Source organism: Pelobates fuscus, chromosome 7 (assembly GCF_036172605.1).
Source record: "Pelobates fuscus isolate aPelFus1 chromosome 7, aPelFus1.pri, whole genome shotgun sequence".
Lineage (NCBI taxonomy): Eukaryota > Metazoa > Chordata > Amphibia > Anura > Pelobatidae > Pelobates > Pelobates fuscus.
The window spans coordinates 60,489,652-60,505,483 of NC_086323.1; the positions used below are offsets into that span (position 1 = coordinate 60,489,652).

At 39.5% G+C, this 15,832-nt stretch overlaps 1 protein-coding gene across 2 annotated transcripts in view; it reads right to left on the reverse strand.

The window, feature by feature from the left end:
• Window positions 1-15,832, reverse strand: part of DPYD (dihydropyrimidine dehydrogenase) — a 968,764-nt gene that overhangs the window by 311,680 nt on the left and 641,252 nt on the right. For both annotated transcript variants that reach the window (XM_063428340.1, XM_063428339.1), the window contains one exon: window positions 2,641-2,805. In XM_063428340.1, the coding sequence (XP_063284410.1) occupies window positions 2,641-2,805 (165 nt within the window). The remainder of the gene's footprint in view (window positions 1-2,640; window positions 2,806-15,832) is intronic.

A 15,832-nucleotide genomic window follows, 5' to 3' on the forward strand; every position in this document is an offset into this window, starting at 1 on the left:
TTAATTTCTTCTACTCATTTGCAGTAGCTGTGCCTGGAGTGAACTGGATAATGATGACATTTGGTAAATCTGTAATACACATTTAAAACAAAATGGAGTTTCTATGACAAAAATTGTTAATGGTTAACACACATGTTCTTTTAATGCTATATTCAGTTGAGTCATTTTTAGAGACGTGAAGGCTTATCTTTACACACACATATATATATATATATGCATTATGAATTTTAAATTGTTAAATATGTTGTTTATCTTTTTATTTGCTACTCAGTTGTTAGTTCACATTGTTGAATGAATACATCCCATTGTTAAATGTCTGACACAAAAGAAGCAATAACGATCCTTAAAAAAATAAAAAAATAATAATTATAAAGGACATAAAATTCGGTGCAATAACAGTGTTGACAATTACAAATCTGGTCATGTCTCAGAGAACCATGGGAATTATCTTGTTATCAATTTAATAATAGGACATTGAAGTAAATAATGTCATCCATGGACTCTAGTAACAGAGCACCCCTTGGGAAATCCATGTATGTAGGACCTGTCAATCCAGATGGATATGGACATATTAAATACTGCACCTTCAGTCTATAAATCTATTCTTTCAGTGCTACCATAACAAGAAGATTCTGCATAGTGATAAAAAGCAGCAATTCACAATGGCTTGACATAACTGACCTGTATTCTTTCTCTTTTTTATATAATTATTTGCTCCATGTTTCGTGTATGAATCATTTAATCAAACAATACCCTTTTCACCTTAAAAAAGACAAACCATTGTGTGTGGGTATACTTTAGGGATTTAATTAAGAAATTAGAATACTCCACTTATCTGCTGGTTATTTTAAACGCTGTTAAAATATTTTATCACCAAGCATACTGTACCGCATCACAGTTTCAGGGCATATTGCATTCTTTGTGAAGCATGGATTACTGTATAGTACAGCTAATAAAAAAAACATAACATCGACATGCTGCTATTTAGAAACTAGCAGTATATTATTTTGCACCAGTACATTACATTATTTTGATGCATCCAACATAAATAAAATCTAATATCTTCCTAGGAAATGTATCCATCGAAACTAATTTACTATTATTTTAAAAATCTGCTCACCCAATCTGTTTTTGACCTCTAACTCATTACTCATCAATTATAGGAATGGAAGGAGAAAAAAAGAGAAAAAAAGCATTTATTCACCCTTTAGTTGAATGACCGTTATTATAATATTTAACCACGGTCATTGCCAATTCACCAAGCTATTAATGGGACCCATTAAACAGATCCACCGATCTATGCATATGTGTCCAGGACACTGTGGACAGCAGAACTAGCAGGTTGGAATCCTCGGTGAGCAATCGGCTCTTTCTTTTATTGATTGTCACACTTCAGCTGATGATGTGAGATAGTAGAATAAGCCTCATTAATAGAGGGTTTAGACACCTATATTTTTAGCTAACAAAAATTTCCTGATGATTATGCAGTCCGTTTATGCAGATATGTAGTTATCTGGGATTTGGATTTTAAACAATAATTTGTGTTATTTCTGTTGACATTTTGTAAAAAGTGAAGAAAGCTAATTTAAAGCAAGACTTTAGGGTCACGGCTAAAAACACCACCTAGCCCCTTTTGCCCCCTTATTCCCCTAAACATAGTAAACTCTTACTTTTATTCCAGTTTGCTGGTGCTGGCTCTGTCCCTGATCTATCTCTTGGCAGACATCACCAACCAAAAGTGATGATCTCAGCCAACCACTCCACCCTGGCCAATCAGCATATCCTCATAGAGATTAATTGAATAAATGCATCTCTATGAGGAAAGTTAAGCGTCTCCATGCAGAGGGTGGAGATACTGAATGTCAGTCCTGCACCGTGTGCAGCACTGCCCCAGAAAGCACCTCTAGTAGCCATCTGAGTAATGGCCACTGGAGTTGTACCTAGGCTGTAATGTAAACACTGCCTTTTCTCTAAAAAAGACAATGTTTTCTGCAAAAAGCCTGCAGTACTAACTATAGTCACCAGAACAACTACAATAAGCTGTAGTCATTCTGGTAACTATAGTGTCCCTTTAAGGAACTACCTCTGAAGTTTTACCACTGAATCACCCAAAATTATTTTCTTCAAAATTGTAACTGCTGAGTGAAAAACTCTCTACCTATTATGGGGTAACAGATATAATACTTCTTGATATGTTACTTATTGCGGTTTTGTCCTTTTAAAATTTTTTTTAAAAAATCGACCTTAATTTATTTTTAAAACATATTTTTGAGCAGAGTAAAGTTAGATTATAGGACATGAGGTTGTGAATCAATGATAACAGTAATAACAGCATGGATGAAAATTCCCAGAAAATAGAATATTCTACACACATTGTACCCTGTCTTTTGATTTTATAAACTTAACATTTCCAGTTGTCTTACGATGTAAAGGTTGAAGAGACTATATCAATGGTTGGCAAAGTTATTTAAAATTTTGCTTAAAGGAAAACTCCAAGCACAATAACCACAACAGCACTTTGCAGTAGGGTGTCCACATGTGGTCATGTGCAGAGGCTGGGATTTTGCAAATCTTTTGTACTGTGGGGAATACAATAGAGTTCTATCAATACTGTACTGATTGTAATAAAGTATAACTTACATGATTTGGAAAGTCCTTCTTCAACTCAGTGATGGACTGACACCAATATGCAGCGGTCTTCTCGCTAATCAGTTCAATATTCAGAAAGGACCCTTGACCTGGTCCATATAAATGGCCCGATGTTGTCCCACGTATAATTCTTGGAGAAACATTGGTCACTATATCCTGTAGAAATAGATATGGATTATAACTTTAGAGAATGCTAGTGAGTGTATAAAAATCAAAAACATTATAAAAAACAATTGAATATCCAATAAAAAATTGAATTCGGACAGTTAACTATGTCCTAATTAGTATAGCAACTCTTCTTCTAATCCTATTTTATTAAACATACCTGTCAAAATCTAGATGAGTAAATATAGCTACATGCTCGAAAGAAAAATAAATAAGGTTGTGTTCTGTGAAGCATGTCCTTAAAATGTTAGTGCTATTTTTTCAGATTTTTTTTTATTTTTTATTAACACATATATAATAACACCACTGTCAAGTAAACAACCATGTTTTCAGGAGTAATAGGATATCTATTAGTTTTATGCCACGTCAAAAAGTATAAATGTATGGAAACCTTCAGTGGAAACATGAAGGATCATAAGCACCAGGTGAAGTAGTCAAACATCATTGGGTTTCTCTGAAATCAAAGCAATATGGAAGGAACAAGACAATCAAAACAATTGACTGGTAGTGTCATTGGATATCCATTTCTTAAAAAAAAATAAAAAAAAATATATATATATATATATATATATATATATATATTTTAAAACATGGTTTCTACATAAATCCCTTAAGAATGGAGGTAATGTTCCAAATCCTGAACAAAATCAAACCCAATAAGGGGTGGGGCCTGCATGCCAAGATGGGTGGACATGTCCACAAGTATCTCCTGCACAAAATAGCTCCTAGATGGGTTACACAGTCCACATCACCGCTGGAAACGTCGATAAGCTGCCAGCAAACCCGTCCCTCACCAGAGCGTTTGCTGTTAACTCTGAAAACCCTCACCCTGGCACTCAAACCGAAAGTACGGTCCTGCAGCCTACTGACATATTGGGAGAGGCAGACGATCTCCCAACTGCAGTCATGTGGCTCCCAACGACCTCATCATCGCCCTGTCCCCCACCCCTCAGGACTGGTTGGGGTTATCCCTGTCCCCACTGGGGAAACTCACCTCTTTGCGGCACTAGTTCTCAGCCCCATCTCCGACCACATGGTGAGTCCAAGATGGCCGCAATGGAGGACTGTCCGCTAATCCAAACTGGCTCAAAAGGCCTGGAATGGAGGAAGAGCTGTGACGCTCACTTTCAAATGCTATGCGGGAATTCTGGCACCAGGTGACCTACAGAAAAAGTCTCCCCATCTTGTCTGTCATACTGCCGACTCCGGAGACTATTCCAGCTCCACTTCCCTCATCTGGTTTGGGAGCCCATATGGAGCCTCATCCCCACTGCCGTCCACACACAAGCAGGGCACCCAGAGGATTACAGCTCCCATGGGCTCATGACCCTCTTTCCAAGACACGCAGGATTCATGGATACCAGGCACTCACCCTTAATAATGTCCAAGCTGGAGTTAAAGAGCAGGGCTGGCATCAGGGACTGTCCCCACAGTTTACACGTCAGGCCTGCACACTTCATCAACGAAGGGATACGTCAAGGGGAGAAGGAAAATATTCCGGCATTGACACATCCTACCTAACCTGACTACAAGTGGCAACGGCTGAACGACCTGGGCAGACTACCTTGCTTCAAGTAACAATCTCACAAATCTGATAAGCAAAGAGCTAGTTTGATTATTTTGTTTATTGTTTATTATATGTTTCTTACCCAGTGGTATTACCCTCATGCTCTATTAAGCCTTTAATAGTATAACTTATTAATTAATTTCATGACAGTGCGCAAGTTTTGCATGGTAAATCTGCAAGTTTCTGCGTTTGTTTCTTGCTCTTTAATACCAGCACTGCATCATTCTTCTTGAACGCATACTACTCTATCCTGTTAAGCAAACTGTCAGTATCGATGTCATGGCTCACAATCTATCTCTCCTCACCTACAAACTGACATATATTGCATTAGCCTAATAAATACATAAAAACGTGTGCAATCATACTACTGTTTATCCTAAATGGCCTGTCATTGCTGTTGTGGCATATCCGGATTGTATGTACCTACTTTGCACAACAACAACAAAAACTAAATTAAAAAAATCTAAACAAAAAAGCAATAATTTTTACAATGTGTTTATTTTACCATAAATTGACTGTTTCTCTTTAAGTGTCACCATACATAAAGTATTGTATTTTCTCCGATACCAACAGGATTAGAAAGCACAGTAATAAAGGATAATCATAATACTCTAGAGTCCAAAAATATAAGTTAATATAATTACACATTAAGAGAATTCCATACATAGCCCACTTCACCTTTTGTGGTGTGGTTTAAGTGATGTGTAATGATATATCATGAACCTCATTAGCACATCACCATTAAGGTCAATTTACTTTTTTTAATTAAGAGCCACCAAATATAAAACAATTACGGTAATAAGCATACTAACTGGATTTCATAACATTAGGACATTTCATTTCCCACTAGATAGACAGGAAGCCTTAATTTGCATTAATTAGCCTTGATCTGCATATGTTTGATAAGGCATACCCCTGCCACGTAAGATTATTTGTTTTTGAACCTGTCAAATGTCACTATTGCTGCAAATATGACATTTCCTTTTGCATGGACAGTAACTCTCTACTTTAAATTTATATTTGCAAACAATTATTAAGACCATTTTCACAGGCATTTAAAGATGTTAAATAATTAGTGGTCATACTTTTTTTAAAAATAGAAGCTGCAAATTAGCTGAAACAATTGTGCGATCACAGATTTCGCTTTCCTCCCCTCCCCTCCCCCCCCTCCCCCCCCCCGATTACACGTGACACTGGAACACTTGCAGCCAAAGGAAATCAATAGCTGTGTCACGAATGACATCTTGGTAAAGGTGGACATGATTTTGTGGTTATCTTATTTAAGTGATCTTAAACAACAAATTGAACTCTGATAATTCCTCTTGCATTCGGCCGCGTAGACTGATGCAATGCGATCTGCTGATGACTTTAAAAGATCCTGTCATCACTTGGACTTTCCTGCAGCTACCAATGCTGAATGTCAGAAATGGATTTTGCAGTCTAAGTTGTGATAGTCTTTTAAAGACTCACATTATTGCACACCTAGTAAACTTTACATCTTCATAAAAGGCATTAAGTAACTTGACCTGCATCTCAACCTTCTGTGAAAATCATTGTGTGCTCTATAGTAATCTAGAGTGAACTTTCTGCCACTATGGGATTGCTAGTGTTAGAAAATGATAGCTTTAGGGAAATTGCATGTAGTGGAGTGGTAGATCACTGACTGTCTGTTTACCGCAACATACAACCATTGCATATACTACCTCCTTTATAAAGAACACACACACAGCATGCATATCTTGTTATGCTCATGTCCATTTAACACATAAGCAAGTTACGTGGAAGCTAATGAAGACTACAATTTTTATGATAAATGGAAAAAAATAATAATTTACCCTTATGATCACAGGTGCCTTGTGGAAAGAACAATTCAAGTTTTTTGCCAACACAACATATAACCCTGGACTGAAACCATGTCTAATTGTTCTAACATTGCGTCAGATTTTCTGGTTCTTGCTCTACATTTCTTCTGAGCTTATGCCATTTTGTTCTTGGACCCCTAGTTTTCTTGTGATATTCTGTGGATTACTGGTTACTTGATCCTATGTCTATGGTTTCCAAGTCATGAGGTTATACCAAGATAATTCATTTATTCTGAGTGTATGGGTTCTTGAGTTCAGAGTTTCTGTCATTGAGTGCCCACCTGTAAGTCACATAAGTCCATACTTAACCACTTAGCCTTAATCTGGCAGTTCTCAGATGATCACTTTATGACTGCTCCCACCACTGTTATTTAAATGAGAGCCAAAGTCAGTCAACAGTAATATATATATATATATATATACATATATATATCATAATAAAGTTTTGACTAATGTTTTAACTGAACCTTCTAAAACACTCTAAATGAAAGGACAAAGGACAAGCAACAGAGTAGGATGTAGAATATCTGCACATTGAGCCTCCTAAAACCATCTAAAGGAAAGGATATGAGAGAAAGTAGGTTCTAGGATGCATGTACACTAAGTCTTCTTGAACCCTCCAAAATCAAGGACATGAAAGAAAGTAGGATATGGAATATCTACACGCACAGACATCAAACTCCTTACCTTATAGAGGAATGCGGAGAAAACTTGTATCCTTCACCAATTTCCCTATACAAGATGAAGGTCATTCCAGACAGCTTTTCTTTAAAACATAGCACAGGAAAAAAAACTGCATTGCACAGCTAACAAGACAACTTGACACCTGTAGCCTGTCAACCACAGTATCATTATGGACCTATAAATGTACACAGCACAAAATCCATCTTCAGAGCCAAAATTGCATGCCACTATACCAGTTATGACCAGATGTGTAATCCACGGTTGAAAAAAAATGTCATGCTTGTCCATATCCCATGTCCAAAAAAAGCTCCAGATTCCAAAATTCAGGACACCAGTCCAAGATTCCATTTAGTTCCAAACTCTTTTACAGATCACTCATATGTAACGGTCTCTAAATTTTGCACCCAAATATGCCACACCTCTAGGTGTGTCAGTGGGCAGCAAAGGTCAACAGCCGTGGAAACCAATATGCACCCTTTGGACTGCTAATGTAAAAACCTTATTGACCTTTTTACATCTGCAAGAACAATGAAGACCAAGTTGTCTAAGCCACATATTGTCCTTAAGGCACACACATGGTTAATAGTCTTATATTGTTTCGTTTTTTTTTAAATTCTAACATAAATTAGTATAGAAATGATTCCAGTCTGTCAACTTCAAACTTCCAGTGAAGATTTGTAAATCATAGACTTCACAGAACACAACACTAGTACAAAATAGAGAGCGAGTTAAATGTATATTTAATTCCTATGAAATATAACTTGGAAGTCAATAGGAAAAAAACACTTGCCTTGAGAATAATAAGAGATGCAGTAATATTGAAAGGCAGAAAATATGTGGGAGTAGCAGACAATGCAGGAGAGTGATGGAAGATATGTAGTTGTCACAATTTAATTATAAGAAACACGTAAGAAAGGACAACACACATCGGACAATCATTTCAAACACCTACAGACTTGTCAGCGGGACTGCATAATCTGATCCAAAAGATCTTTCATCCAGAGAAATGATGAAGTAGAAGTACGGAGGATATTTGCATGTGATTTAAAGAGATATTTTGTGATTAGCATTTTTTCTCAAACAATATTTGAGTATACGCCATACGCATAGATTTACTTTTGACACTGCCTTGCGTTACTGTTTAACTTACCGTTTTTTTGGAGGTTAATAAACTCTAATCTAAAAATTATTGTCTGTTATGGAACAGTTATTAAACAGTATATGGACAGATTCACATAATTTGAACAAAAAAAAAAAACGTCCACCATGAAAGCTTTAATGTCTCCTATAATCCTATTTATTAAATCTGAAGATATTTCTAAACAGTACAGCTGTACAAAAGTTTGCATCACATACAATCTAAATTTCTGCATTATGAAGTTTAAGGTTTTTTTTATGCGATTGTTCAATGATTTTACTTTTGAATTATTCATATAAGAGTAAACACAAACAATACAATACACATTTTTTCGATAATATAGGTAGGTCTGATTATTTCAAACAGATGTTAAATTTCAAATGTTCTCGCTGTCCTATACTTCCTGGCAGGTAATTTTATTAAGAATTGTTTATTAGTTTTGCAGATGGATGTAAAATGTGAATTATTTTTTGTTATTCATTGCATTCTTCTGAATCTGAAAAAAAAAAATCTTTCTTTGTATCTATATGTAGCTAGAATTGTACTTTATAAAACTCCTATTTTATAATTAGCAATGTTTTTCTTAAAACGGAGAGAAATCTTGATGTGTCCTTTGGGGTAAAGTATTTTAAAAATAAATATGGAGAATTTGGCAGAATAATGAATTGCATGAATACTATAATTACATCATGTAATTTTAACTTAGACAATTTAATGGATATCGGCCAGACCTCCTGAGCAGCCAGAATGCTGCCTTCTTCTAATACTCTTCACCAAATAAATATTGAATGCAGGTTATAATAAATGTAAAGGGTATCATAATAGCCTGGAACATCCTTAATGACCGAGGGCTACCTCCAATTCCCCTTACCAAATAATTATGGATCCTAGTGAATTATCTATCAACCACTAGAGGAGGTTAAGTGGTTAAATGATCTCATATTATGTGTCGATAATTGGGGGGTTACATATAACCCCATAGAAAGCCCACCCTTTAGCAGAACAATAGTAACTCCTCTCCAATCCAATGCCAGGGGTCATAGTCATTGTATGCAAAACAATTACCAGAAGGAAAAAAAGAGGGTTGCACTCAAATAAACCACAGGGTGCTGACTGGGTATGGGTCAGCATACCCCATAAAACAGATATCAAAAGGAAACTTTAAGCAGATCTAATAGACACAGCAACGTCTCGACCTGTTCCCAGGTCTTTATCAAGCTCAACACAGCAACGTTTCAACCTGTTCCCAGGTCTTTATCATGCTTGATAAAGAATTGGGAACAGGTCGAAACATTGCTGTGTCCATTAAATCTGCTTAAAGTTATCACATTGAGTGCCTGATATTTTTTTTCCTTTTGATGTATGCAAAACAGTGACATTTGCAAAACACCTTAATACTTAAGAAAGCTAACAAACCTACAATACAATCTGTCCACAATTCCCAGTGCCAGTAGTATAACATGGCCAAGGCAACCTTCATCACAATGGGTGCTAAGCCACAGGCAGTATAATGATGCAAATACTAGTCCAGTTCTCTTTTAACTGAGCTAGTGTTCGGTCTCCTTTACATTCAGAGGCACCACTTCCAAAATTTAAAGCTCCTGCCTCATACCATGCCCATAATTACATGAGGCTATATGGAGTGTCTTTGATAACCTCTGCCTGTGAATGTACATGTATGTAATCTAATTTAATCCCGCATTTTTTAAAGGATACTCCAGGGCTGCCTTCAATAAATTTATCAGACTGTGCTTTTAAATTCATCTGCCATTCTCAAGGTATCAAAGGGAGGAGCCAGTGCAGAAAATATATAAATCTTTAACAATATCACAAAAGAGAAGGTAAGGTAAAATAAATCAAAGAGCTGCTCAGTACATATTTGCCTACATTTAGGATTTTGCAGAAATAGATATGCTGTTACACAAATGCCTCCGTTCACTAATTTCTACATACATGATAGGAGCCTGACTCACACAGCATCACTTACCCACCCTCCTAGATCTAGGTCTGATGTCAGACGTTTTGTGCATCAAATGTTGTTGCAGGCTTAGTCCATGACAAGCACTATCTCAACCACTGACAAAGTACCTGTTGCATAACATTGATGTCACTGCTCCCAGATCTTTGATAGATTCCAATTGGACACAGATAGGGAAGGTTTATAAAGACACAGCCCTTCATTCTCTCAGTGAATTCTCACTGATGTTCCTGAAGTTGTTTATGTTTTTGTTGTCTGGTCTCCTGACATAGTTTGTCTGTTGACCTTGTTTCCTCTACTCTTGCCCTGATCTTGACTCTGTTATATTATCACATCTCTCTCTGGCATCCCGACCCCCTTATTCTTGGATGTCATCATTTCAGGCCCTATTATTGTTAAGCCTGGCCAGTTTACGAACTGGTAATGCAACTTTTGTCTTACATTTGCCATTTGGGATCGAACCCATGTATAATAGGAGGCTTTAGAAATGAGCGGAGCTTCTGGGAGTCTTGCTAGCTGTCCTTTCGGTGTGCCCATTGGCCAACTTACAGGAACTTCTGTTACAGTCTCCCAACATTTCATTCTATTAAATTCTAAGCTGAGTAAATAAATCGGCATCTTGCTATGACATTGTGAATCTCAAACCTTATTTATTACTTTCTTATATTATGCTAAATTACTTCTAACAACTTTTACTTTGTCCTACTCAACTCTGAGGTTGCAAAATGACAATAGATTAATATGTGCTAGTGTTATACACTGAAATATAAAAACTCAAAAACACACACTTGAAAATAATAAGTTTCAAAAAGGGCTGCACTAAGCCCTTTTTATTTAATCAAAAACAGTGCAGATGTCCATATCGTCAGATTTAATCATAGAAAAATAGTACAACTGCAGCACCACTTCCTGAGTTTTTGATATTTCATACTTGTTGGGAGCAGTGTGGTAAACTGTTAGCCTGAGTACCAGGATACATGTGGGTGGGCTACCTCTACATTATTATTATACTCTGATAATTTAGGGGTGTCAGTAAGTAACTGAGCCACCTTGGGATCACCTTTTATTGTTCAGAGTACTTATTGATAGTGTTATACATTGATTCCCAGCAATGTGAAATGGTCTAACACAAAGCAACAAATATTATATTAAGGTCAAATACTTCCATGACCTCTAAAACAATGAGAAAAAACAAAACAAAAGTGTGATTCTTCAACAGAACAGTGTTTTCATCCAACACATTCATGCTATGTTTTCTTGTCTAACCACAGAGATTGGGAGATTTGAGAAAAAAAAATGTAGCTATAAGGGTCAAAACTATGCAGGCAGTAGTTGTGCTATTGTCATTGATTCTTAATATTAAAATCAATAACGATTCACGGAGCCTGCCAAACACTGCCAAGCTTAATATTTTATACCACAATGCTAAACATTGCAATGAAAATGTAAGAAATTAATATAAAATTCTTAGCAAGAGGGTACGGCTAGAATTTAGACAAATAAAATATAGACACATTATCTCATGTAAGTATGTATGCATGCTGAAACTTACTAAAGTAAGTATTATATGTTACCTGGTTTGGGAGGAAGTGTTTTTTTATATTTAAAAACAAAACATATATAAAAGGGAAAGATTATTTTTATAATGTAAAAGTAGTTTCACATTGCTAATATATATGTGCCAACATAAAAATGAAAACTGTGCCAACATTACAACACCATCTCTTCTGCACACCCCTGTCCACTTGCACGCAGGGTTGTTCACAAAACAGAAATTCAGCAAATTAAGTCCAAAAGACAGAGCATGGGCTAAAACAGCCGATTTAGAGAAATTATCCAACTCTGTACTAACCACAGAGTTCCTTCTATGGCCTACATATTGCCATTCAGATTTAATTTGGTAAAATTTGGTGTTTAGTGAACCTGATAGAAACTAATCATAGAACAAGTGAAGTAAGCAACACAGCCAGTACAAAAGCATATGAATAGAGATGTCCCGAATAGTTCGCAGGCGAATAGTTCCCGGTGAACATAGCTTGTTCGCGTTCGCCACGGCGGGCGAACATATGCGATGTTCGGTCCGCCCCCTATTCGTCATCATTGAGTAAACTTTGACCCTGTACCTCACAGTCAGCAGACACATTTCAGCCAATCAGCAGCAGACCCTCCATCCCAGACCCTCCCACCTCCTGGACAGCATCCATTTTAGATTCATTCGGAAGCTGCATTCTTAGTGAGCGGAGGGACAGTGTAGCTGCTGCTGATTTAATATGGAAATTGATAGCTAGGCTAGTGTATTCAGTGTCCACTACAGTCCTGAAGGACTCATGTGATCTCTGCTGTAAGGACAGCACCCCAAAAAGCCATTTTTAGGGCTAGAACATCAGTCTGCTTTTTTTTTTCCTGTGTAATCTTTTGACTGTAATAGATTGAATAGCAGTTAGTTGCCTGCCAGCGTGTGTGTCAGGCTCACAGCATATACTGTGCCCACTTGCCCAGTGCCACCACTCATGTGTGGTATTTTTTTGTGTGTCTGCCTCTGACAACAGCGATGCCATTTGCAACCTGTACCAAAAGAAACTCGTGGGAAGTCCAACATCCACCTAGGTACAACTGCTTTGTGAAGGCACATGATCGCACATCACAAACATCTATGGTATCAACAAATGAGTACAAGCAGCACACAAACTCAAAGCCGCCATCCTCCTCCTGGTCCAGCATCTTCAGCCACGTCAACCACTGCTGTCCTCCTTGCCCCCTCTCAACCATCCGCCACTCCGTCTCTCGCCTTGAGCAGTTCCTGCTCATCTGCCCACAGTCAGGTGTCTGTCAAGGACATGTTTGAGTGTAAGAAGCCAATGTCACAAAGTCACACACTTGCCCGGCATCTGACAGCTGGCTTGTCTGGACTCTTAGCCCGCCAGCTTTTACCATACAAGCTGGTGGAGTCTGAGGCGTTCCAAAAATTTGTATCTATTGGGACACCGCAGTGGAAGGTACCCAGCCAAAATTTCTTTGCACAAAAGGCAATCCCCAACCTGTACTCAATTGTGCAAAATGAAGTACTGGCATGTCTGGCACACAGTGTTGGGGCAAGGGTCCATCTGACCACTGATAACTGGTCTGCAAAGCATGGTCAGGGCAGGTATATCACCTACACTGCGCATTGGGTAAACCTGCTGACGGCTGCCAAGCATGGAATCCGTGGCTCAGCAGAGGAGTTGGTGACACCGCCACGACTTGCAGGCAGGCCTGCTGCCACCTCCTCTACTCCTCCTACTCCATCCTCTTCCATAACCTCCTCGGCTGAGTCCTCTTCTGCTGCTGCATCTTGCTCCACATGAACAGCACCCCCCCAGCTCCCCAGGTACTATTCCACATCCCGGGTACGGCAGTGTCACGCCGTCTTGTTGTTGACTTGCCTGAAAGCAGAGAGTCACACCGGACCAGCACTCATGTCCGCCCTGAACGCACAGGTGGATCAGTGGCTGACTCCGCACCAACTGGAGATCGGCAAAGTGGTTTGTGACAACAGAAGAAATTTGTTGGCGGCATTGAATTTGGGCAAGTTGACACATGTGCAGTGCATGGCACATGTGTGTAATCTGATCGTACAACGCTTTGTGCATAAGTACCCAGGCTTACATGACGTCCTGAAGCAGGCCAGGAAGGTGTGAGGCCATTTTAGACGTTCCTACATGGCCATGGCGCACTTTTCAGATATCCAGTGGCGAAACAACATGCCAGTGAGGCGCTTGATTTGTGACAGCCCGACACGTTGGAATTCAACACTCCTAATGTTCGACCGCCTGCTCCAACAAGAAAAAGCCGTTAATGACTATTTGTATGACCGGAGTGCTAGGACAGCCTCTGCGGCGCTGGGAATTTTTTTTCCACGTTACTGGACGCTCATGCGCAATGCCTGTAGGCTCATGCGTCCTTTTGAGGAGGTGACAAACCTAGTCAGTCGCTCCGAAGGCACCATCAGCGACATCATACCATTTGTTTTCTTCCTGGAGCGTGCCCTGCGAAGAGTGCTGGATCAGGCCGTAGATGAGCGTGAAGAGGAAGAGTTGTGGTCACCATCACCACCAGAAACAGCCTTATCAGCATCGCTTGCTGGACCTGCGGCAACGCTGGAAGAGGATTGTGAGGAAGAGGAGTCAGATGAGGAATGTGGTTTTGAGGAGGAGGAGGAAGACCAACCACAACAGGCATCCCAGGGTGCTCGTTGTCACCTATCTGGTACCCGTGGTGGTGTAAGTGGCTGGGTGGAAGAACATACTTTCAGTGAGATCACGGAGAATGAGGAACGGGACATGAGTAGCTCGGCATCCAACCTTGTGCAAATGGGGTCTTTCATGCTGTCGTGCCTGTTGAGGGACCCTCGTAAAAAAAGGCTGAAGGAGAACGACCTGTACTGGGTGTCCACGCTACTAGACCCCCGGTATAAGCATAAAGTGCCTGAAATGTTACCGAATTACCGCAAATCAGAAAGGATGCAGCAGTTCCAAAATAAATTAAAAAGTATGCTTTACACAGCGTATAAGGGTGATGTCACAGCACAACGGGAATCTAACAGGGGAAGAGGTGAAAGTAATGCTCCTCCTCCCACGACCACGCCAGCAAGGACAGGATACTTTACAGACGTGTTGTTGATGGAGGACATGCAGAGCTTTTTAAGTCCTACGCCTCGCCACAGCCCTTCGGGGTCCACCCTCAGAGAACGACTCGACTGACAGGTAGCAGACTACCTCGCCTTAACTGCAGATATCGACACTCTGAGGAGCGATGAACCCCTTGACTACCGGGTGTGCAGGCTTAACCTGTGGCCTGTGCTATCCCAATTTGCGATAGAACTTCTGGTCTGCCCTGCTTCAAGTGTCCTGTCAGAAAGGACCTTCAGTTCAGCAGGAGGTATTGTCACTGAGAAGAGAAGTCGCCAAGGTCAAAAAAGTCTACATTACCTCACCTTTATTAAGATGAATGAGGGATGGATCCTGAAGGGACTGAAAGTGGGCCATACATTCGACTAAAAAAGACCTGATGAGGGGGACGTAACAGTGATTAAACTGATAAGAATAGTACTACTTAACACACCACTCCTATCTGGTGGCACATTAGATTACACGCGCAGTGCCCCAAATTTGAAGTAGGAGGACTGACCAAGCATCTTTTTCCATCTCCCGGTTCCTAAAATCGATGCCATATACACGTCCCCTGATAGGAATAGTACTACTTAACACACCTTATAATAACGCAGAGAGAGGCAACGCAGAGAGAGGAGTCTGAAGAAGAGGAGTCAGAGGAGGAAGGTGGCTTTGAGGAGGTGGAAGACCAAACACAGCAGGCGTCCCAGGGGGCTTTTTGTCACCTTTCAGGGACCCTTGGTGTTGTACGTGGCTGGGTGGAGGAAGAGACCTTCAATGACATCAGTGAGGACAAGGAACGGGACATGGCTAGCTTGGTATCCAACCTTGTGCAAATGGGGAGTTTGCGGTTGTGCAAATGGACTATTTGCAGTTGTTTGCGGTGCGTTAAATGGGGAGTTTAGTCTGTCACTGTGAAGCAGGCGTAACCCTTACACTACCTGATCGATACAACATCATACCTGATGTTTTAAAGCAGGTTATTCCAAACAATTTAGGAATGTTAGGTGATTTATGCCCTTTATGGATTAAAACCAGACTCTGCATCAACTATGTAATTTTCCATGGGAGTTTTGCCATGGATCCCCCTCCAGCATGCCACAGTCCAGGTGTTAGTCCCCTTGAAACAACTTTTCCATC